We start from the raw sequence: 25,793 nt of genomic DNA on the forward strand, positions 1-25,793 counted from the left end.
GAAGTTAAATAAAAAAAAATCATAGAACAATAAAATATCTTCATTGACGGTTGTCACCAGAACAAGTGTTTCCATTTCCTGTTTTTCTGACAGTCATAATAATTTTGAATTAACCTTAATAATAATCATTTTAAATTAACTTTGTATCAGCACCAGCTATAGAAACAGGAAGTAAAGGCCCTTTTCCACTAGCAATCGCAAAAGGAAAGCACAAGTGATTGCGATTTTCATTAATTTTGTTATGAGATTGTGACTTTGCATTTATCTTTTTAAAGATTCCCATACACGGTACAATTTTTAAATTTTTTCGATTAGATAATTTAGTTTGATTATGCCGTTAGATCGAATATAAAGATTTTTCCAGCATGTCCATTCAGATTTTTCTCCAGAAACGGGATAATCGTTCGAACTTCTTGATCGAAAAAATAATTATTTTCAACTTTTATTCGATTTGATCATTTAGATCGAATAAACAGGAAAATCTGACGTTTTTATTGTATGGTGTATGGGCACCATAACATGAAGCACAATCGCAGGTAAAATTGCTTCAAAAGCGATTGTGATTTACAGAGGATTTACAGTGGAAAATACTTTTCACAATTCCTATGTTACAGTAGAAACCCTGGCAATTTAAAACTCTCTAACGTCTTGCGATTTGGAGCAAGTCGCTCTCAGTGGAAAAGAGCCCTGAGGAAGAGTTTTCCCAATGGAGACAGTCAAGGCAGCAATAAAAATCTCACCCTTCTTGCTATCTGAGAAAAAACCTAAATGAGAAGTTTATATTTGTTAACATGTTATGAATAGAATGAATTATGCTGAAATGCATATCTCTGTACCAAGCTTTGAATCAGGATACCATTTATTTACTAGCTTAGAGGAAAACAAAAAGTAAGCTTTCGGCTAATAAGCCTTCTGCAGACTTTATGTAACGATCGATGTAACACAGAGAGGGTCTGATTACTGGTGAACTGCAGTATCACTGAGAATACAGAATATACCCGATTATTGGTGATCTGCAGTATCACCGATAATCAGATATATCTACTAACCTCTGGACACCTGAGATAACAAGTGAGTGATTGGGTGAAACAGTAACACAGAGGACTGTACCTAAGGAGTAGGTACAGAGGCAGTAAGGAATACTGCACAGAAGAATGCTCCTTCCGTAAGCCTAGACTCTCCCGGGGGAGGAGCTAAGCAGAATATGGGAAGGACAGAGTGTGAGTGACACCACTGAGCGGGTGTCACTAACAGATCTGGGAACTGCCTCTAACAGTAAGGCTAGTTCTCGAGGTCGGCCAAGCCAGGTCGTCAACACACAGACAAAGTACAGAATCAGAAGGCAGATACGGAATCCAATAACAGGCAGGGTCAGGCAACGGAGAATCAGAATAACGAGGTACAGAATCAGGAGGCAGGTACAGAGTCCAGGAACAAGCAGAGATTGGCAACAGGATATCAGAAATAGCAAGGTACAAGATCAGAGTTCAGAGGAATAGTCAGGCAGGCAGAAGGTCATAACAAATAATACAATTCAATATTCCTAATGCTAAGGTGTGAACTCCTTGATGTCAACACCTTTGGAAACTATGCTAGAACACAGAAACAGACAAGGCCTGAGTGCTCGATTGCAACGACAGACAACCAGAGAATGACCAGCACCCAGTATATATACTATAGCGCTCTCCAGCGCCACCCTAAGTGCTGGACCAATGAAAAGTGGTGGAGATGTCAGCTGACCAGCTTGGTCAGCTGACCTTCTTCTGGCTGTCATATAAACTCTGCCTCTCAGCGCGCGCGTCATTCTGAACCTGTGTGGACTATCAGTCCCAGCCACACCAGTCACGTTTTGCAATGTCTCTGCTGGCCTGCACGCGGGGTGAGACGCACCGCTATCAGCACATGCGGTTGCCTCCCCGCGCCTGGTCATACCGTCAGTAGCAGGCCTGTGCGCGCAAACCGCCGCGTCGGACGCGGCAGTTTTACCGCGTTCCGCTATGCCAGCCGCGGAAACAGCCGTCTCATCCTGCGTCCATGCGGCGGCTTTTCCACGTTTCTTCACAGTACCCCCCCCCCCGAGGAGTGGACTCCGGACAGCTTCTTCCAGGCTTCTCAGGATGTAAAGCGTGGAATTCCCTTCTCTCAGTTTGTCAGCATGCATGCGACATTCAGGTACCCATGATCTCTCCTCAATACCATACCCTTTCCAATGAACCAGATATTGTACTGAGTTCTGAACTATGCGTGAGTCTAAAATCTTCTCTACCTCATACTCAGGTTGGTCATCTATCATCACAGGAGGAGGAGGAGTGGGACCCACATGGACTGCTGGTTTAAGCAGAGACACATGAAAGGATCTTACGCCACACATACTGGCAGGAAGATCAATGGCATAAGTAACATTGTTGATCTTTCTAGTTACTGGAAATGGACCCACAAACCTGGGCCCCAACTTGGCTGAAGGCTGTTTCAAGGTCAAGTGACGTGTGGACACCCAGACTAAGTCTCCTGGTTGAAACCTCCACTCTAAGGAACGTCTTTTGTCAGCTTGACCTTTCTGACTTTGAAATGCCTTCTCCAAATTATTTTTTACAACCCACCACACGTCCTTAAATGACTTTTGCCAGGCCTCCTGTTATGATCATGTCTGCAGCGTTTACTGCTGGCTGCAGTGGTATTGTAACCCAAGCAGTTCTGATGTCATTACATGCATTTTCTTGCATAGTTTGGTTTGCACTTAAACTAGTTGCTGATTCCATCTGCAGTCACTCTGAAATTAATGACAGTTTAACATGCTCTTGTGTAAACAAACATTGTCTGCTGCAGTGGAGGGGCAGTCCCTTTCCTGCAGGCTGCATATCATTGTCTGCCTTTTCCTGCTATCAGCCTGTGATTAATTACCATTCACTTGTGTGGGAATCTGCAGGTCTGCTCCCATTGGATGACCTCAGTATAAAGAACTGCTTCCTGCAATGTCTCATGGGCTACCATAGTCTCATATTCTATCTGTTACTCTGCTCGTGCCCCACCTCGTTCCTGGTCCGTGTGGACTGCGCTGACTCCTGCGAAGGGGTCAGCGAGTCCTCCTAGTTCTGCTCTTGTTCTAGAAGTTGTTACTTGCTTGTCTTGTGTCATATATTGGTTCATCGCCAATATATACGCATACTTGCGCATTTTGTTATTTTCCTTGAATTCGTGTTACGTTGATACATCAGTGTCGCTGATATATACGTACACGAACTGTTTATATCCTGTGTTCCGTTAGTCAGCGTTCCAGCACGCTGAGCTAGTTATCCTGTTCCTGGTCCTGTTTATGGATTGCGTTCATCTCTGCGAAGAGATAGCGAATCCTTCTGAGTCCTGTTCCCTGTATTACTCCAGTCTTAGTCAGCGTTCCTGCTTATGTCATATATCGGTTCATTGCCGATATATACATATGTTAGTCAGACGTTACGAATAGTTTCATTGATAGCTGTAATTGTAATACGCTAGGAAATCATACTTATTGTATATTTATCTGTGTTACGTTCATGTATCTTGATCCTGCTATTTTCTGACTATCCTGTCCTGTCTTTGTGAGGCACGCCATCGCCGCAACGCATTGGCTGCCTCATTCCAGTCTGTCTGGTTTTGGACGCTTGCTGTCGCTGAGTGGCCGCTAGCTAGCAAGCGTTCATTCTGTCTACTTGTTCTGATCTCCTCAGTCCTGGTTTATGCGCTCAGCGCTACTTTGCGCTGAGACGTTATTACGAAAGTGTTGTTTGTGGCTGTTCGGATCTGCACCGGCTCTGTGCACCACAATCTCCTATTGGAGTCAGTTCTCTCCTCCACTAAACTGGGGATATCCTGATCCCTTGTGCTGGTGTGTGTACCTCCTTCACGTCAGCTTATGTGTTGTATGCTGACTGTGGAGATTACACCTCCAAGCTTAACATTATGGTAGCCCCATTACCAATTCCCATTGTGGGGGGGGTTCCCAGCAAAAATTACACTGTTTGTTATGGTTCCTGTTCCTTTAAGAAATTTGAAAAACTCAATTCTGAAACAGAAAATGAGTTTTTTTCTGAATGTACCAGGTTCCTGGCCAATCCCGAGCTCCAGGCTACTCCTGTTTCAACGTGGGTCCCCCAGCTAGTTTATGTTTTATTTAAGGGAAGATTGTTTCAGTGGGCCTACGATGTCTTGGATCATACCAATTTAAAAGAGAGACCACTGGAATTTCTAGCGTTTGTGATCCATAACTGGCTGCGCAAAACCGATTTGCCTAGCCCTTTTGATAAGCTCCTGGCAGCTTGTCAATCAGCTGCTCCTTCTACTGCCTACAAAAATAATCAGCAAGCAGATAATTGTTCTGATAACTTTTCTTCTGCTAAGGCAGTAGGGTCTAAAGCCAAACGTAAACGCTCCAAAAGAAAAGCGTTACAATCAGCGGAGTCGTTGCCCTTGGCGACTGCGCATCAGATCTGTAATGAGACTCCGCCAGTAGCAGATAATGAAATTCAGTCACCATTCAGGGGAGTCAAATGGACCTATGAAACTACTAATGAACTTTCATTGCTAGCTAGGGAAAATAAAAGTTCTTGTTTAAATGAATTATCTGAATATGATTATGAAGATATATTACAGAGTATTGAACAGATCAATTTATTCGTGCAGCAAGGGAAATTTGCATACACTACAGTTCAACACTTGCTACAGGTACTGGAGATCCTTAGGAATAAGAAATCGGCCAATCACCTGCTAAATAACCCAATGTATGTTTCTGCCACTAACACATTTGCAAACTATGATCAGCCGGAATGCTCAGCTGTTAAATATGCATGGGATCCTCCATTTGAGAAAGGAGAGATGGAAGCCCTGGTCTATGAATGGAAGAAAGATGCAAGTTCATTTTGTCAGTTTTACAGTGCAAAAAGTGAATTAGTATTGAATGCATGCATTAAGTCTGCCTATAACCTAATAAAAACTGGTGTGTGTGGGTATGACTTTGTGGCTCCATTGATCGATGTGTGGAGAATGATTCTGGACGATTTTTATGCGATTCAATCAGTTGATACCAGGGAAGACACACTGTCAAGTGGAGATTGTTCCACTTCCTCAGTTCCTGAGGACTCGCCTGCTTCAGCACCTTTGGCTGATTCAGCGAGTGATTCAGAGCTCCTTTTGTGTGAAATTGAAGTTCCTGTAATTCCACCCTGTACCATGGATAACTCAGTGTTACTTCCCAGTAAGACAGAAATTACTAATACTTCCTTAATCTTGCCCTGCACAAATTTCTCAGCAGAGGACCCAGAGGTCCTGCTGACTTCTGAGTCCAGCCTAGCCAGTACTCATGAGTCTTTGTTCAGTGAAACAGACACCAGAAAAATCTTGCCTGTCTCTGCAAACACTTCTGCAGAAATTACCTGTGTTAATAAAGTTCAACTCCTGTCTGATCCAGCAGATGCCAATAGATGCACTACATCAGTTTCTGAGTCCCAGCAATCCTGTCCAGAAATCTCAGAACCCCAGCATCTGAATTTTCCAATTTCACAATTGAATGGTGATTTAGATGCGCAAACATTGTGTTTTGATCTTCCTGTTTCTACACCTCACTCTAGTTTCATGAATAACTCAGAGCGTCTGCTATGTGAGTCCGAAATCGCAGAATTATTACCGTGTTCAGAAAATGTTCCAGTGAACTTGCCCTGTACCATGAATTGTGCAGTAGATCTCTCCAATGAAACTCAGGTCACAGAATCATTATGCTGTCCAGCAGGTGCTTCCATGGTTTTGCCCTGCAGTGTGGACTGTTCGGTGATCCTGTCCAGTGAAGCTGTGGTCACAGAGTCTTATGCTTCACCCAGTACTTTGGATACTTCAAACCCTCTAGCAGAACAGTCTGAGGCACTGCTTACCTCAGTTGGTGTTGCAGTAATATTCACTTGTCTAGCAGCTGTTTTGGAATTACAGTCTGCTCTAATAAAACTTGATGAATTTCTGCCCAGCGAAGCAGAAGCCATTGAAATATTGTCCTCGTCAGCAAGTGTGTTAGATACCTTGCCCTGTACACAGTCTGATTTAACCAATGTTGTTGAGTCCCTCTCCAGTGTTGTAACAGCCGAGGAACTCCAGCCCTGTCCTCTGAATGTTTCAAAAGTCTTGCCCTGTAACATGGATAATTCTGACTCGCTGGAAAAAATAATAGAAATCTCAGAATTTCAGTCCGGGTTAATGAGTGTTTCTGAAACCCAGCCCTGTATCCTGGAAAATTCTGGTTCTCTGGCCGGTGTGGCAGAAGTTCCTGAGTCCCCTTCCTGTCCAGTGAGTTACTCAGTTTTGCCTAGTTCAGTGGGGATTGCTGCACTACTGACTTGTTTTGCAGCCCTTCATGAGCTCCAATCCAGTGTATTTGATGAGTCTCTGTCTAGTCCAGAAGAAGTTATGGGAACCCTGTCTAGTTCGGTGCATACATCAGAAGATTTGTCCTGTCTTGTAAATGCCCCTGAACATGATTTGTTAATAACTTTGCTGGAATCAGAGACATCTAAGTCTGATCCTGCATTTTTTAGTGAGAATCCAGTAACTGTGAAGTCTAGTCATGATGATTTTTTTTTGCCCAGTCCTGGTTTCGGTCCTACCTTGACTGACTTTGAGGTTTGCAGTTCCTTGACCTGCCCAGAAGTCTCTCTTGTGCCGGTGTGCCCAGATGTGCTTCGTATGCCAGAGTGCCCAAGTGTGTCTGTGTTGGCGTGCTCACACGCTTCCCTAGTGGAGACATGTTCTGATGTTGCCGGTTGGCCTGCATGCCCGGAGATGGTTCTGGTCCCTAAAAACCCTGATCTTGATGTTTGTCCTTGTGACCCTGACTCTAGAGTTGCCCTGGGTTCCATAGGGGTTCTTGATGGTTCTCCATGTGAGCCTAAGGGGCGTTCTGACCTGTGGGGATCTCTTTGGAGCTTCCAAGTGTTCTGGGAGATCTCTGAGGAAACTTGTCCTGGTACCTTGGACTGGTTCAACGGTGGGTTTTGTGTTGGTGGGGACAGTTCCGGTGGGCATTGCAAAGGCTTTGGCGTTTTTGGACAGTCCCGGGAAGGCGGTGGGTATCGCTCAGAGAGTTTCTGGGGGCTTTTCTCTGGAAGTCGTGGTTCTGATGGGTATCACACTGAGGCTTGTGGTGCTGACGGGCATGGTTCTGTAGGTTCTGGTTCTGATGGGTCCAGTCTTGTGGGGACTGATTCTGGAATTTGGTCTTGCCGGGCTGTCCCGGTCATCATGAATTATCAGTCAGATTGTTTTGTTGGGAATTTCAGTTTCGAAAAGCGTCTGGTATCCGCTTTTAAGGGGGGGGGGGGGTAATGTTATGATCATGTCTGCAGCGTTTACTGCTGGCTGCAGTGGTATTGTAACCCAAGCAGTTCTGATGTCATTACATGCATTTTCTTGCATAGTTTGGTTTGCACTTAAACTAGTTGCTGATTCCATCTGCAGTCACTCTGAAATTAATGACAGTTTAACATGCTCTTGTGTAAACAAACATTGTCTGCTGCAGTGGAGGGGCAGTCCCTTTCCTGCAGGCTGCATATCATTGTCTGCCTTTTCCTGCTATCAGCCTGTGATTAATTACCATTCACTTGTGTGGGAATCTGCAGGTCTGCTCCCATTGGATGACCTCAGTATAAAGAACTGCTTCCTGCAATGTCTCATGGGCTACCATAGTCTCAGATTCTATCTGTTACTCTGCTCGTGCCCCACCTCGTTCCTGGTCCGTGTGGACTGCGCTGACTCCTGCGAAGGGGTCAGCGAGTCCTCCTAGTTCTGCTCTTGTTCTAGAAGTTGTTACTTGCTTGTCTTGTGTCATATATTGGTTCATCGCCAATATATATGCATACTTGCGCATTTTGTTATTTTCCTTGAATTCGTGTTACATTGATACATCAGTGTCGCTGATATATACGTACACGAACTGTTTATATCCTGTGTTCCGTTAGTCAGCGTTCCAGCACGCTGAGCTAGTTATCCTGTTCCTGGTCCTGTTTATGGATTGCGTTCATCTCTGCGAAGAGATAGCGAATCCTTCTGAGTCCTGTTCCCTGTATTACTCCAGTCTTAGTCAGAGTTCCTGCTTATGTCATATATCGGTTCATTGCCGATATATACATATGTTAGTCAGACGTTACGAATAGTTTCATTGATAGCTGTAATTGTAATACGCTAGGAAATCATACTTATTGTATATTTATCTGTGTTACGTTCATCTATCTTGATCCTGCTATTTTCTGACTATCCTGTCCTGTCTTTGTGAGGCACGCCATCGCCGCAACGCATTGGCTGCCTCATTCCAGTCTGTCTGGTTTTGGACGCTTGCTGTCGCTGAGTGGCCGCTAGCTAGCAAGCGTTCATTCTGTCTACTTGTTCTGATCTCCTCAGTCCTGGTTTATGCGCTCAGCGCTACTTTGCGCTGAGACGTTATTACGAAAGTGTTGTTTGTGGCTGTTCGGATCTGCACCGGCTCTGTGCACCACAATCTCCTATTGGAGTCAGTTCTCTCCTCCACTAAACTGGGGATATCCTGATCCCTTGTGCTGGTGTGTGTACCTCCTTCACGTCAGCTTATGTGTTGTATGCTGACTGTGGAGATTACAACTCCAAGCTTAACACCTCCAGAGCTGGAAACGGAGTGGAAGCGATTGGCAATGGGGAAAATTTGGGCAGCTTCCCAGTAACTATCTGAAATGGACAGAATCCCGTGGAAGAACTTTTCAAATTATTGTGCGCAAATTCTGCGGAGGGCAAAAAACTTGACCCAATCATTTTGCGCTTCTGCAACGTAACACCTCAAGAATTGTTCCAATGATTGGTTGACTCTCTCAGTCTGACCATTGGTCTGTGAGTGGTAGCCCGATGAAAATGACAGTTCCATGCCCATTTGGTGACAAAATGCCCTCCAAAATCTCAAAACAAATTGGACTCCCCGATCTGACACAATGTTTTCCGGAATGCCATGCAATCGGAAAACGTGGATGATGAACAAATCGGCCAACTCCTGGGCCGAGGGGAGTCCTTTCAAGGGCACAAAATGGGCCATTTTACTAAAGCTGTCGACTACCACCCAAATGACCGACATGCCCTCAGACCTGGGAAGCTCACCCACAAAATCCATGGACAGGTTGGTCCATGGCTCACTTGGGGTGGGCAAGGGCTGCAACGTTCCCACAGGTGCCAGCCGGGAGGGCTTACTTTTTGCACACACCGCACACTCTCTAACATACTCCTTGCAATCCGTTGCCAGAGAAGGCCACCAAGCGCACCTGGCAACAAGATCCTGTGTTCTGAAGGCCACAGAATGTCCCGCATTTCTGTGTGAATGGAACATCTGTAAGATCTGAAGACGGAATGGCAGTGGTATAAACATAACCCCTTCAGGCTTCCCCTCCGGAATGTCTTGCTGAAAGGGCCCTAACGTCTCCGTCCAGTCTTTCCATGTCTCAGTAGTTGCTAGAACCAGTCTTTGTGGGACAATGGTCTCTGGGGTAGAGGGCTGTGCTGTGTCTGGCTCAAAGCCTCTGGACAGGGCATCTGCCTTAATGTTCTTGCTACCTGGAGTGTACGTAATTATAAATCTGAACCTTGAGAAGAAATAAGACCATTGAGCCTGACGGGGGCTTAATCTCTTAGCTCCCTCAATGTATTCCAAATTTTTGTGATCAGTGTAAACTGTGATCGTATGTTCTGCTCCTTCCAACCAATGACGCCATTCTTCAAAGGCCAACTTGATGGCCAGGAGCTCCCTGTTGCCTATGTCGTAGTTTCTCTCTGCCGGAGAGAACCTACGTGAAAAATAGGCACATGGGTGTAATCTACCCTGCAACCCTGATCGCTGAGACAACACAGTCCCTACCCCGACCTCCGAGGCGTCCACCTCAACAATAAAGGGATAGGAAGTGTCAACGTGTCTTAGGATGGGTGCAGAGCAAAACAAGTTTTTTAAAGTGGAGAATGCTTGCAGAGCTTTTGGAGACCAGTGGGTAGTATCTGCCCCTTTTTTAGTGAGACTGGTGAGGGGTGCAATGACCGTGGAGTACTCCTTTATGAACCTTCTATAGTAATTGGCAAAGCCTAAGAATCTCTGAAGAGACTTTAACCCCACAGGTTGAGGCCATTCCAGCACAGCAGAGACCATGGCAGGGTCCATAGACAGGCCTGAGGTGGAAATTATGTACCCTAAAAAGGTGACAGATGTCACCTCGAAGATGCATTTCTCCAATTTAGCGTAAAGCATGTTTTGTCTGAGTTTGTCCAATACAAATTTGACATGTGACCTGTGCTCAGAGAGGTTGTTTGAAAAAATAAGTATGTCATCCAGGTATACTAACACAAATTTGCCCAACACTTCTCTGAATACCTCATTGATTAAATCCTGGAAGGACGGCCGGGGCGTTACACAGCCTGAAGGGCATTACCAAGTATTCGTAATGCCCGTCGGGCGTGTTAAAGGCCGTCTTCCATTCATCGCCCTTTCTAATCCGCACCAGGTTGTATGCACCCCGTAAATCTAATTTCGAAAAGATCTTAGCGTTGGTAACTTGTGTGAACAGGTCATCTATCAGGGGCAAAGGGTAGCGATTCTTCACTGTGATTTTATTCAGGCCCCGGTAATCTATGCATGGCCGCAGGCCTCCGTCTTTTTTCTTAACAAAAAAGAACCCTGCGCCAGCGGGCGACCGAGAGGGGCGAATAAACCCCTTGGCTAAATTCTCACGAATGTACTCCTGCATGGCCACTTTCTCTGGCCCAGATAAATTGTAGAGATGACCCCTTGGGGGCATAAAACCAGATCAGAGATCGATGGGGCAATCAAACAGGCGATGTGGAGGTAACATATCAGCAGCCTTGGGACAGAACACATCTGAATACTCAAAATATTGTACTGGTACCCCCTCCACATGAATCCTGGTCTGGCCCAATGTCACCTTCCCTAAACATTGCTGGAAACAATGGGTTGACCAGCTAGTTAACTGCCCAGTGGTCCAAGGAAGACAGTACAAGGAAGAAGTAACCGTTTATATTCTAGGGGTAAGAGACGCGCGCCTAGGGTGTTACCCCCTACAACTCCTAGACGGTAGCGTTTCCCGACTTATTGGGACAATTACGTACTCTATGACCCCCTCTGCACAGGAAAGACACAGCTGCTCAGACATCCTACGTCTTCGCTCCACTTGGGATAGCTTTGACCGACCAATCTGCATTGGTTCGGGTGGAGGCGAGACGGGAGGAGGTGGAGTTACTGGGGGCGCAGCGTAGGACACCATCTTTACATGACTACTACCCCGGGTCTGTTTCTGATAACGTAGCCTGCGATCGACTCGAATGGCCGATGAAATGGCCTCATCTACTGTTTTAGTCTCAGGCAGACTCAACATAAGATTTGAGACCTCATCTGACAGTCCCGATAGGAAACAATCTAAAAGGGCATAAGTGTCCCACCTGGCTGAAACTGACCACCTCCTAAATTCCGCTGCGTAATCCTCGACCGGACCCTTGCCTTGACGCAAAAGCTTGAGCTTCCGCTCAGAAGTCGCAGCAAGGTCTGGGTCGTCGTAAATTACCGCCATAGCCTTAAAAAATTCATCCACTGAAGTGAGGGCTAAGTCTCCGGTGGGCAAACTGTACGCCCACGTCTGAGAATCGCCTGATAACAAAGTCTTAATAAATGTGACCCTTTGGGTCACAGTTCCAGAAGATCGGGGTCTCAACTCAAAATAAGATAACACTCTACTTCTAAAATTTCGGGAGTCAGATCTGTGACCAGAAAATGTTGTCAGGTACAGGCAAACGTATGTCAGAGCTAGGAGGGGATTGCACCTCATCCACTGCTGTCTGGAGGGTTTGTAAAGAACCAGACAAGGCTTCAATCATAGTCTTGTGGCTACCCAGCACTTGGTTGATGTTTTCCACCGAAGTGGCAAGTGCGCCCAGACGGTCAGTGTGTGCGTCCATTTGCATTTTGGTCTGTCGTTCTGTAACGATCGGTGTAACACAGAGAGGGTCTGATTACCGGTGAACTGCAGTATCACCGAGAATACAGAATATACCCGATTATTGGTGATCTGCAGTATCACTGATAATCAGATATATCTACTAACCTCTGGACACCTGAGATAACAAGTGAGTGATTGGGTGAAACAGTAACACAGAGGACTGTACCTAAGGAGTAGGTACAGAGGCAGTAAGGAATACTGCACAGAAGAATGCTCCTTCCGTAAGCCTAGACTCTCCCGGGGGAGGAGCTAAGCAGAATGTGGGAAGGACAGAGCGTGAGTGACACCAATGAGCGGGTGTCACTAACAGATCTGGGAACTGCCTCTAACAGTAAGGCTAGTTCTCGAGGTCGGCCAAGCCAGGTCGTCAACACACAGACAGATAAAGTACAGAATCAGAAGGCAGATACGGAATCCAATAACAGGCAGGGTCAGGCAACGGAGAATCAGAATAACGAGGTACAGAATCAGGAGGCAGGTACAGAGTCCAGGAACAAGCAGAGATTGGCAACAGGATATCAGAAATAGCAAAGTACAAGATCAGAGTTCAGAGGAATAGTCAGGCAGGCAGAAGGTCATAACAAATAATACAATTCAATATTCCTAATTCTAAGGTGTGAACTCCTTGATGTCAACACCTTTGGAAACTATGCTAGAACACAGAAACGGACAAGGCCTGAGTGCTACCACGTAGTGATCGCAACGACAGACAACCAGAGAATGACCAGCACCCAGTATATATACTATAGCGCTCTCCAGCGCCACCCTAAGTGCTGGACCAATGAAAAGTGGTGGAGATGTCAGCTGACCAGCTTGGTCAGCTGACCTTCTTCTGGCTGTCATATAAACTCTGCCTCTCAGCGCGCGCGTGCGCATCATTCTGAACCTGTGTGGACTATCAGTCCCAGCCACACCAGTCACGTTTTGCTATGTCTCTGCTGGCCTGCACGCGGGGTGAGACGCACCACTATCTGCACATGCGGTGGCCTCCCCGCGCCTGGTCAGACCGTCAGTAGCAGGCCTGTGCGCGCAAACCGCCGCGTCAGACGCGGCGGTTTTACCGCGTTCCGCTATGCCAGCCGCGGAAACAGCCGCCTCATCCTGCGTCCTTGCGGCGGCTTTTCCGCGTTTCTTCACAATTTATTCCTGTATATTAAAAGGAATAATATCAATTAAAACAACTTTTTTTTAATGCTATCAACTCCTCAGTGTATAGTTTGATAATCACCTTGCTGAAAGAATCTTATTCAGATGGTGATAAGGAGTTAAAGATTCCAGCAATGTGTGTTTATTTTCTTTGCTTCTCTGACTGATAAGGAACCTGATAATGTCTTTGTAAACAGCATCTCTCTTTCTCAGCACTGCACCACATAGCACCCTACAAAGTAGATCCAGCCTGGAGTGCAAAGTCACAGGCAAGCCAGTCAGTCAGTCAGTCAGTCAGTCAAGAATAGTGTACACATCTCCCTGCTAGTTACATTACAGCAATCAGGGGAGTAGCAATAGGGGGTGCAGAGGTAGTGACCACATCGGGGCCCTTTGGCCAGAGGGGCCCAAAAGGGCCCTCCCTCAACTACAGTATTAGCTCTCTATTGGTTCTGTGCTCATAATAATCACTTCCATAGATAATTTGGATAGTGGTAATCATTAACAAACTGTTGCCCATTCCTTTTTTGCACCTCTGACACTGTAGTTGCCATTGGCAGGTTTTGGTGCACCATATCAGTTGTAATGTATAGAGTGCTTGTGGGGCCCCATTGTAAAACTTGCATTGGGGCCCACAACTCCTTAGCTACGCCACTGACAGCAATATTACAGCACATCTAGCTACATGTTACCTCCTCAGATCAGCCTCCTCATGTCTCCTGCATACTGTGACACAGTGAAGTATATTTACGAGCTGTGTGTGGAATGATGGATGAATCAGGGAGAGGGAACTGGGTGAATAAATAAAGTGTCCCTAGCACTAATGGTAATGTGTACCCTAATATAGAGAATACAAAAAAAAAAGTTGTTTTATTTGATAATGTTCCTTTAACAAGATGTTAGAACACACAGCTTATATACACTGGACATTCGGAGGAGAACATTCTTTTGCAGACATAAATAAATGTCATTAGATGCCTTAATTACAACTCCCTTTCTAAGTGGGATGGGAATCGGATATAGATGTTAAACATGAGTTTTGCCTAGTTTCCTTTAAACAGTTGCCTAATATTGAAAAATATGCAGCTCGGTGCTGAGTAAAGCCATGTGGTTCTATTCTGCTTTGTTTGGGCTTTCTGCTTGCGTTGGTCTCAGTGGGTGGCTGGCTGAGGCCAAACAAAGTCACGTGCATCTCAAATGCATACATCACTCTCAGATCGGAAGTAAAAAAAAACGTACATATGTCATCCTTGTTCAGCCAACAGCCATACCCACTAAGCCCGAGGGGAAGTGTACAGAGAACTTCGAGGTCAGTTTGAAGTCAGTTTAATATGAATTCGACTTCAAATAGTTTAAATAGACTCTAATTTCCAGATTGTGTATGGTTTGAATTTAGTTCCTCATTTACTTGTATATTTGGGACATGAACAAATGTCAAACTGAAAATAACCTGAAGTTAAAGGTCCATGTAAAGTAGACCTAAAACATTAGCTAACTGAAAATAAATCTTTCACTGTTATAATTGTATATTTACATAGCATTGTCATATTTCACAACACTGACCTGATATCTCTAAAAATGTAAAGTAAAGGACAAAAAAAATCATTCAAGTAGCAAAATAAATAAATAAAAATGTGACAGCTGGAAGCAAACTTTGACTAAATTGCATTTGTTTCTTTTTCTAACAACCAGCAATTTTGTGATTCATTCATTATTTTCTTCTTCTCAGAGCGGCCAAAAGTGAAGCAAGGCTTCTTGAACTCCAGTGCCGATTCTGACCTCATGAAATACAGAACCATCAGCCAGATTCCCCAGTTTACCCTCAACTTTGTGGAGTTTAACCTAGAAAAGCATCGATCGGCATCGACCACGGAGATTGAAATTGTGGCTCCCAGTAATGCTTTTGAGAGAACACAGAATGTCACTGAGAAAGTGACCCAGGCAAGTGTTTTTCGGGCTGATTTTAATTATTTTTACCTATAATTGTCTTGTTTCCTTATTTTTTAACATTACATGCAACTGCTATTATTAGGTTCAAATGAACTGGAAATTCCTACAGTTTTTTGTTGTTGTTTTTTTTTTTTATACAAGAATGCCTGAATTTAATATAACATATCTTTAAATCACCAATACTGTGTTTAATATGTTTGCATTGAATTCTACTTTATACATCAGTTAGCTTATACATTAGATGCTTGCCCCATAGTTACTAGTACTTGTCAAGGTATCTTCTATCCATCTATAAGTATCTTCACGATACCAATTAACCTTGATACACTTATCCGCACTATGTAAATTTGTTGTTATATATACCTATAAGGATTTAAGTGAACTAAATAAAAGTCACATTTTAATGGTACACTCAGGGATATTCCTAGTTGGAACGTGTTTGTGATTCAATTTCCTGATACCTCTTTTAATTTTCAGAGTGTTGCTATACACAATATAATTTGCCAAACATTGAATCATGCATATGGAAGCTTCTTCCACAAGCTTCTTCCAGGGGCAAATACTGATGCTTCAAGGACAGTGAGAAAGAATGAAGAATTCATGTTTGCATTCAATGTAAAGTTAGCTGCCAGTGGTGATGGCTGGTACTTCTCACTGAGTAACCAAACCGCTGCAGAATAAAGCCTGGTACACACTTTCAATTTTGATTGACCAATCACTAACCAATTTGGGGGCAACAGATATTGAATACTATGAGCAGATTGTGTAGGAAAATCCTCATAATACATGGAGGTGGTAAAATTGGTCAGTGATCGGCCTATCAAAATGTGTACCAGGCATAAATCTGGTCGCCAACTAGCCAGTCCTAAAATGTAACATTCATGTGAACCAGATCTGCTGCCAATATCAGTTCTAGTAAACAGATCTGACTTAAGCTGTGTACACACTTTAAAGATTAATGAAAGATCACAGAACAATTTTACCACCTTCCATGTAGTATGAGAGCCATACTCTACACAGTCTGTTCTATTGAGCTGAACTCTCCATCAGATAAAAATCTTTTAAGGTGATGTACACAGTCAAAAGATCAGTGTCTGCAAAATGCATTCATAGTCTATGATATCTGCAGATCTCATACACACCTTGTTTAACAGACATTCATCTGCAGATCAGACAATCATCTGCAGATCTGAAGATCCATCCTGGTGGATCTGATCTGCAGATGAATGTCTGTTAACTACTCTACGATCGCCTCACGCCAATGGGCGTGACTGCGACGGCAGCCCCAGGACCGCCTAACGCCAATTGGCGTCAAGTCCTGGGGCTGCAGTTTCCCAGGGAACGGCCACGCACATGCGCGATTGTTCCGTGCCACTTCACGGAACGGAGTTTCGTGATTAGCCTGCTAGCCGCTGATCGCGGCTAGCAGGCTGTTTGTAAACGAAAGGGGAAAGAAATCCTCTTTGTTTACATGCGTACATCGCTGCAGTCTCCAGCAGCTTTGTACAAGATTGGCGATCCCCGGCCTCTGATTGGCCGGGGATCGCCATCCTAGGCCTCAATTCACTAAGGTTACTCCTGTCTTTAATAACTCTTCTGAGCTGTTTTACAGTTATCACCATGGTGATATAATTGTGATAACTGTAAAACAGCTGTGAAGAGTTATTAAAGACAGGAGTTAACCTTAGTGAATTGAGGCCAGTACTGGCTGATGCTTAATTGTACAGGCAGAGGGGAGGAGGGAAGGAGAGGGAGAGGGACAGCGGCAATGAGAGCCTCTAAGAGGCTGAAGAAAAAATAAATAAAAGTGACTGCGGCGATCGGACCCCTCCGGCAGCATGTCCCCTTAGGGACAAAAATAGGAGGTGAGTCCGATCGCCATACTCCTTAGCTGGGCCGTGCAGGAGGCTGAAAAGCCTGCACAGCCCAGTACAGAAAAAAAGTGCCTGGTCTTTAGGGGGGTTTAACACTGCGGTCATCAAGTGGTTAAACAAGGTGTGTATGAAATCTGCAGATATCATAGACTATGAATGCATTTTGCAGGAACTGATCTTTTGAATGTGTACAGCATCTTTGTGTACATCATCTTGCAAAGATTTTTATCTGATGGGGAGTTCAGCTCCATAGAATAGACTGTGTAGAGTATGGCTCTCATACTACATGGAAGGGGGTAAAATTGGTCTGTGATCTTTCAAGTGTGTACACAGCTTTAGGGTGCATACACATAACCAATTTTGATTGGAAAAACATTGGCCAATTTAACCACCTAAATTTAACCACTTCACCACTGAGGGGTTTTACCCCCTGAGCACCAGAGCAATTTTCACCTTTCAGCGCTTCTTCCATTTATTCGTCTATAACTTTATCATTACTTATCACAATGAAATGAACTATATCTTGTTTTTTCCGCCACCAATTAGGCTTTCTTTAGGTGGGACATTATGCCAAGAATTATTTTATTCTAAATGTGTTTTAATGGGAAAATAGGAAAAATGTGGGAAAAAATTAATTTTTTTTCAGTTTTCGCCCATTATAGTTTTTAAATAATGCATGCTACTGTAATTAAAACCCATGAAATTTATTTGCCCTTTTGTCCCGGTTATAAAACCGTTTAAATTATGTCCCTATCACAATGTTTGGCTCCAATATTTTATTTGGAAATAAAGGTGCATTTTTTTCAGTTTTGCGTCCATCCCTAATTACAAGCCCATAGTTTATAAAGTAACAGTGTTATACCCTCTTGACATAAATATTTAAAAAGTTCAGTCCCTAAGGTAACTATTTATGTATTTTTTTTTAATTACAAAAAAAAAAAATAGGGAGTGTGGGAGGTAATGAGTTAATTTTTTGTGTAACACTAATTTATTGCTATGTAAAAAATGCTTAGGGTGTAGTTTTACTATTTGGCCACAAGATGGCAACAGTAACTTTTTGTGTATTGTGACCTGCGTAGTAGGAGGCTGTGAGTGTTTGTTTTTTCTCACAATGATCGTGCTGCCCATCGGAGTGCAGCGGATCATTGTGGGGCTTAGATCAACGAACAGGAATGGATTTTCCCGTTCATTGATCTCCGGGCGAGCGGGCGGCGGCGTGTTTACTAGCGGCGGGCAGCGTGTTTACGAGTGGGAGCGCGGGCAGCGGCGGGAGCGCGGAAAGTACGGATTTCTCCGTCCCTGGGGGTTAAAGGATGGAAAAAGGGACAGAGAAATTCATACGGGCGGGGGTAAAGTGGTTAAAATGCGGGTCAACAGTTTTTGAACTACTGGTATTTTCAGAATGTATGGGTAAGAGCTTGTACATTCCAGTGCTGCGTAATATGTTGGCGCTTTATAAATACAGTGAATAAATAAATACTACATGAACGTGGTAAAGTTGGCCAATCATTCACCAATCAAAACTGTATGTGTGTGCCAGGCTTTAAAGTAAACCTGAGATGATAACAATTTAAAAAAAATATACATACCTGGGACGTTCGTCCAACCCCCTTCAGGCTGCTCTGCCCCTCACCATTCTACTGCACTGCCTGCATTTGGACCGTTAATTCTGCTAGTCATGCGTACTACGCATGCGTGGCTAGCCCCGTTGCGCTTCCGTTGCCAGGAGACTTCTGTGCCTGCACAGTGCTACTGCACAAGTGCAGAATGCTCTTGGCTGCTGGAGTGTGACAAAGAGTGTGTGGTTGGACTGCATCTGCGCCGACTGACTAGATGACCGGACCACCTAGCAGAGGATCCAGGCAGCCTGGAAAGACGGCGAGGGATCGGTTAGCCTGAAGGGGGCTGGAGGAAGCCCCAGGTATGTATCATTTGTTTATTTTTATCATCTCAGGTACCCATTGTGTTTGTGATCTTTGGAGGTCTCTTGTAAAAAAATGTTTACAAAGATTATCTGCAGATGGATCTTCGATCTTTCGTTTGATCCTTTCCTTTTATCGTTCGAAAGACTTTTATCTGATGTGTGTATGTGACTTCATTTAAGAATTAGTGAACATTGTTCAGAGCTGGAAATTCTAGAGCAAGGGGCTGTATAAGAGTTAAGTTCAGAGACTACAAAAACTGCAAGCTGATCCTAGTCAGAAGTGAATGGAGGTAAGCTTCAACACAGCCTTTGCATTTAATTATTGCAAAATTAACTTGTTAGACGTCCATGTGATATTTTTTACTACATAATGTTCCTTGAAGTACCATCATTTCTGTAGCTTTTTTAAATCTTTACATGCCGTTAACCTTACCAGTTGCTCAATTAAATATGTATGTCATTCTTTAATATGACACCAGCTCCATCTAGTGGTCTTTGCAGGACTCTACCACAAACTACTGACCACATGGAACATGCACGTTTGGGAGGCAGTGTGGAAATGTTTTATTCTAACTAGGAATCTCTAAAAACTTACTGTCTTTTCTGTTATTTATCATATAGATTTATTGCTTTGTAAAGCACATTACAGTACAAACAGGATAAAAGTACATTCTTCCTGTTTCTTGGAGGTCTTTTCACCAGCCTATGGCATTATGTCTGTGATTAAACACACTCATTCTGCTAGAAAGAACAACTTGGGATATATATAGCAAGAACCCAAGGTGGAAGAAAATACAAAAGTTTGATACTTAGCTAAGAAAAGGAAAGTCTCAGGTTCTCTTAGAGGTTTCCTATGTTTTCTCTAGATCACTGCCGCTGCCCGGGACCCTTTGATCAAGTTTCAATAGCATGATCATGACTGTACTGCACCTGTGTGAGTATGGCCACGCCAGTGCAGTAGCAGGGAGCCAATCATGAGCAAGCGGCTTTGGCTTACTGTGCAGGCACGCTTATACACATGCAGGTGCAGTACTGCAGCACCTGTGCACAGCAGGGAGCGCGACCACAAGAACAATATCCGACCAGCTCTTGTCTAGTATGTTCAGGGGGTCCTGCAGTAGCAATGGTAAAGGCAAGGAGAACACAGGAAGCCTATGGACAATCCAGTGGCTTCTTTTCCATAGCCAAAGGTCCATATTAAGGTGGCCAAACACCATACAATTTTTTAAATATCTTTTCCATTCAAGAATTGCAATCAGCAATCAATTTTTCTTACTGATTGTAACAAAAATCTGACCAATGTAACACACACATATGTTCAATGTTCCCCCAATTATGAAAACAATGATTAAAAAATGCTTGGGTCTGTACTTCAAGAAATTGTCAATGTACCCTACTTCATTAAATTTTCGTATAAATTGATCAGAAAAATCCGCCACTCTTCTTTTACCAAATAAAAATGAAAAATTCAATCAGATTTCTCAAGCGAATTAAAAAAAAGCTTTCGATTTCTCTGTATAACCTATACTTTTTAGCGAATTGTCGTAAAATTGAATCATTTCACTGTATTGTGTGTGGCCACCTTTAGTCTAGGGCCAATTTTAGGGTGAAGCCAATTATCTTGTCTGTACTTCATAATAAGTATGAGTTCCCTGCCACCTTAAAGCTATGTACCCACGGCGCTATTTTACCCACGATTTGAGTACAGGCTCATGACCACAGGAATGTCGTTTAGTGTTGCGTGGCAATATCGACTGTCACGGCATATTTTTACATTTTCCATCGACTTCCGTGCAAGTTGGCGAGATCGCTTGAAATTTCGTTCGCTTCCGGCGTGTAACGTCGCAGGACGTCATGCATACCCGCCGGCAGGAAGAGGTATCGCTGAACGACCATTGTAAAGGGGATATCGCTAGACCCATTAAATGGTGAGTGCGTAGCTTTACTTCCAACCCCCTTTTCCCTGACTCTCCTGAACCCCCGGCTCAGGTCATGTGACCAAGAGGCACTGGTCAGGTAATCTCAAATAAAAAGTTTTAAGACCTTATTTAGAGGTTAGCTAGAAGTTTCCTTACATGAATTTGAGATCATGTAATTAGTTCTGAGTGGAAAAATTCCAAGGATTCAAGGGAAAGGGGTTTGCATGTTCTAATGTTACTGCAACATTTATATCTTATTTTATGAAGTTATTTACAGGTAACACTCGAAAAAATTTGAATATCGTGCAAAAGTCTATTTATTTCAGTAAATCGATGTAAAAGGTGAAACTAATACATGAAATAGGAACCCTTTGCAGGTGTTTGGGATGAATTAGCTGATTAGAGTCTGGCACTTTCTTTGAGCCTAGAATATTGAACCTTTTCACAATACTCTAATCGTCTGAGATTTTGATTGTGGGGTTCTCATAAACTGTAAGCCATAGTCATCAACATTATAACAAATAAAGGTTTGAAATATCTCGCTTGCATGTAATGAGTCTATTTCATATATTAGTGTCGCCTTTTAAGTTAAATTACTGAAATAAATAAACTTTTGCATGATAGTCTAATTTTTACAGTTTCGCCTGTACTGTATTTAGCACAGTCGAACACAAATGGCATTATAATTTTAAAAGACATTTTCAAATAAGAAAAAAAAGTAATTTAATTTGGCTGTGATTTCAAGGGCATCTCAATTTCTCACAGTCCTCTAATAAACAAAACTAGGATACCTTCAACAATGTCACGTATACACCCGGCGCACTTGTGAAGTGTTTAAAGAGACTCTGTAACAACATTTTCAGCCTTATTTCTTCTATCCTATAAGTTCCTATACCTGTTCTAATGTGGTCTGTCTTACTGCAGCCTTTCCTAATCTAATCTTCTTTCCTCTGGCGGCTTTGTCGGGCTTAGGCACTCAGGCAGGAATGTGCTGCTCTGCTGTGATAGGATAGAAGCTATACACACCCTCTCCACGCCCCCTGCAGGTTCTGTGTGAGTCACAGACAGAGCTTCTCAGAGCCTATCACAAGCTTTTAGCAGCCATGTCTTTTGTTTGTAAACACTGCCTAAAACTGATAATTACAAGCCAGGATCACAGCAGGGAGTGGCAGAAACAGCACAGAGGGGTCCAGGAGAACATAATAAATAGAATGGTATGCTTTTTATTGTAAGAATTTTAGAGTACAGATTCTCTTTAAGTATCCATAGACTTGCATGGCCCTTGGGGCGGGGATGCGGCAGGAAAGAGTATTACAGTGGGACGCAGCGTGTAAGTGTGTAAGGGACCTGAACAGTGCCTTTAATAATAGATGCATAATTGTAAGAAATAAATCACTGGTTTATAAATAAATTGTTACAACATACCGGTATGTCTCTGACATAATAGTTTTTCCATACTGGCAGTCAATAGGAATAAATCCCACCACCGCTGTGAAAACAGCACGCAATGCTAAATTAACACCACAGTCACTTATGGGAAGCTCAGGGACAGGTCTGGGACAGAACAGAACAGAATTTCACTGTTAAAGACTTGTTAAGTAAAGACATTTTGATGAAACTTACAGATAAAAACAGAAGTGTTTAGACAATACTCCATCACCACAATAAAACAATTTATAGGCTTTAGCATGAGTTTGAGGAATTGGCACCCTAGTCCCTAATGGCCTTTCAGGCATCGCTCCAACCATCAGTGGAAACCCTAACTGCTGATCTCATAGGGCTGAATAAACCTCTTCAGACTGATTCTGGAGTTTGTCAAGGATCATCTTACATAGAAACACACAATACAGAACTGTAAAGTAATGAATTGAGCTCATCCTTTCTACGTACTCATTTAATCCCTAAAGAAGGCCACTCACTAATTTATAATGATTTGAGTGTCCACGCTGACATTTATGTAAAGGTACCCATACATGCATCATTCCCTGCCCTGATACAACAAAGTGATTGATTCCATTCCAATCAGAATGTGATCCGAGTGGAATTAATGGCACATCGATCGACTACCGCTCGTGCCCCGCCCCTGATTTGCCTAACTCTTCCATCCTGTCGGATTAATACTTCCGGTACATTTTATGGCAAAATCACCTTGAAATTGATCGACTGGACGTGATGGTGCAATAGATTCCCAGTAGATTTGATCAGAGTATTGCTCTGAGAAATAAAACAAGAAAATCAGTGCATGTCTGCTTACATTTTCCATCGATATCTGTCCGATTAAATCACTTGATAGAATCTGCTAGAAAGTGATGTTGCAAACAATTCCTGATTTACTAATTGTTGTCCGAAAGTCGTCTATTTGGTCAACCGCCCCAAATAAAAAAAGGCTAGATTGGCGGCGGATCAGGAGCACGTCGCTAGAAGCGTACAATTTTGTGACGAGCGATGTACTCAGCCAAGTTTACACTCACCTGCCGGCTTGTATCTTCTTCTTCCTGTCTTATCTCTTCCGGGGTGCTTGCGTCATGCTACAAATGCCAGACGTCAGACACTAGGGGCCTCTGGTGGTCATGTAAGGTATGCGCCACAGTGCCCCTAGTGTTTGGTCTCTAGTGTTTACATAGGTGTCTCGGAAGAGGAGAGACAAGATGGAGAGATGGAGCAAAGACATGGGCTGGCGGACAAGTGAGTGTAAGTTCCTAAACTCTGCACGGCCTAGGGGATGAGGGGACATATATGGGGAGAACTGGGGTTCCGGCAGGAATTGCGCACAGTTTTCCAATAAATTTCATGCTGAAATCTATTGACAAGCTGTACACAGTGTGTAGAGGGACTCAATCAGATAGATCCTTCTCTGATGAGATAACGGTCTGAGGGGGATCTATCTGATGGCCACATTGACCAGTGTATGCCTACCTTGAAGAGAACCCGAGGTGGGTTCTAAGAATCCAATTAGCACACAGAGGCTGGGTCTGCATATAATACCCAGCCCCTGTTTCTATACAGTTCCCCCCACAGGCCCCCCTGCGCGCTGCTGTGCCCCCATAAAACAAACGCCGTGCTGGCGACACGCAGCGTGTTAAAGAAAGATTGATTAAAGTCGCACTCCATGCGACCTTATAGGTGCATCGGATGCTACATTAAAGTCGCATCGCGGTGCTACGTTTCGCGCTCACTGCGCGCGCAAAGTTTTGTCCGCGGGACTTTGCGTGCAATCTTATTGTCAAAATGGTGCTAACCTACTTAGCACCCTGCTTATCACGCCCAAAGGTGCTAAGTAGGTAAGCACGGCTTTGTGAATGAAGCCCCAAGTGTGTGCATTTATACATTACCTGTCCTGTGTCACCCACCATGCAGTGCTAATCCGTCTCCGGAATCCCCCGCCAGTTACTCATCAACGCAGATTGCTGGGGAATATGTCACTACGAGGGATCGGCACACCGATGGTAAGTATGAGTGCCCCCAGTACAGGTAGGCAGCTATAAGTGTCCCAGTAAGGGTTAACTAGCTATAGGTGCCCCAGTATAAGTAAGCCAGCTATAGGTGCCCCAGTACACGTTAGCCAGCTATAGGTGCCACAATACAGGTTAGCCCGCTATAGGCGCCACAATACAGGTTAGCCAGTATAGGTGCCACTATACAGGTTAGCCAGTATAGGTGCCACAGTACAGGTTATCCAGTATAGGTGCCACAGTACAGGTTAGCCAGTATAGGTGCCCCAGTACAGGTTAGCCAGTATAGGTGCCACAGTACAGGTTAGCCAGCTACAGGTGCCACAGTACAGGTTAGCCAGTATAGGTGCCACAGTACAGGTTAGCCAGTATAGGTGCCGAAGTACAGGTTAGCCAGTATAGGTGCCACAGTACAAGTTAGCCAGTATAGGTGCCACAGTACAATTTAGCCAGTACAGATGGCCGCAGTACAGGTTAGCCAGTATAGGTGCCACAGTACAGGTTAGCCAGCTATAGGTGCCACAGTACAGGTTAGCCAGTATAGGTGCCACAGTACAGGTTAGCCAGTATAGGTGCCGCAGTACAGGCTAGCCAGTATAGGTGCCGAAGTACAGGTTAGCCAGTATAAGTGTCGCAGTACAGGTTAGCCAGTATAGGTGCCACAGTACAGGTTAGCCAGTACAGATGGCCGCAGTACAGGTTAGCCAGTATAGGTGCCACAGTACAGGTTAGCTAGCTATAGGTGCCACAGTACAGGTTAGCCAGTATAGGTGCCACAGTACAGGTTAGCCAGTATAGGTGCCATAGTACAGGTTCACCAGTATAGGTACGCCCAAAGGTGCTAAGTAGGTAAGCACGGCTTTGTGAATGAAGCCCCAAGTGTGTGCATTTATACATTACCTGTCCTGTGTCACCCACCATGCAGTGCTAATCCGTCTCCGGAATCCCCCGCCAGTTACTCATCAACGCAGATTGCTGGGGAATATGTCACTACGAGGGATCGGCACACCGATGGTAAGTATGAGTGCCCCCAGTACAGGTAGGCAGCTATAAGTGTCCCAGTAAGGGTTAACTAGCTATAGGTGCCCCAGTATAAGTAAGCCAGCTATAGGTGCCCCAGTACACGTTAGCCAGCTATAGGTGCCACAATACAGGTTAGCCCGCTATAGGCGCCACAATACAGGTTAGCCAGTATAGGTGCCACTATACAGGTTAGCCAGTATAGGTGCCACAGTACAGGTTATCCAGTATAGGTGCCACAGTACAGGTTAGCCAGTATAGGTGCCCCAGTACAGGTTAGCCAGTATAGGTGCCACAGTACAGGTTAGCCAGCTACAGGTGCCACAGTACAGGTTAGCCAGTATAGGTGCCACAGTACAGGTTAGCCAGTATAGGTGCCGAAGTACAGGTTAGCCAGTATAGGTGCCACAGTACAAGTTAGCCAGTATAGGTGCCACAGTACAATTTAGCCAGTACAGATGGCCGCAGTACAGGTTAGCCAGTATAGG

The 25,793-nt window shown here is 44.1% G+C and overlaps 1 protein-coding gene and 1 long non-coding RNA gene across 8 annotated transcripts in view; one reads left to right on the forward strand and one right to left on the reverse strand.

Moving 5' to 3' along the window:
• LOC137541406 (uncharacterized) overlaps positions 1-25,793 on the reverse strand; it is a 1,168,812-nt gene that overhangs the window by 924,875 nt on the left and 218,144 nt on the right. The gene's annotated exons all lie outside the window — the stretch shown is intronic.
• KCNH6 (potassium voltage-gated channel subfamily H member 6) overlaps positions 1-25,793 on the forward strand; it is a 541,700-nt gene that overhangs the window by 341,080 nt on the left and 174,827 nt on the right. For both annotated transcript variants that reach the window (XM_068262676.1, XM_068262677.1), the window contains exon 4: positions 14,896-15,107. In XM_068262676.1, the coding sequence (XP_068118777.1) occupies positions 14,896-15,107 (212 nt within the window). The remainder of the gene's footprint in view (positions 1-14,895; positions 15,108-25,793) is intronic.

Source organism: Hyperolius riggenbachi, chromosome 12, assembly GCF_040937935.1.
Source record: "Hyperolius riggenbachi isolate aHypRig1 chromosome 12, aHypRig1.pri, whole genome shotgun sequence".
In the NCBI taxonomy this organism is placed as follows: Eukaryota; Metazoa; Chordata; class Amphibia; order Anura; family Hyperoliidae; genus Hyperolius; species Hyperolius riggenbachi.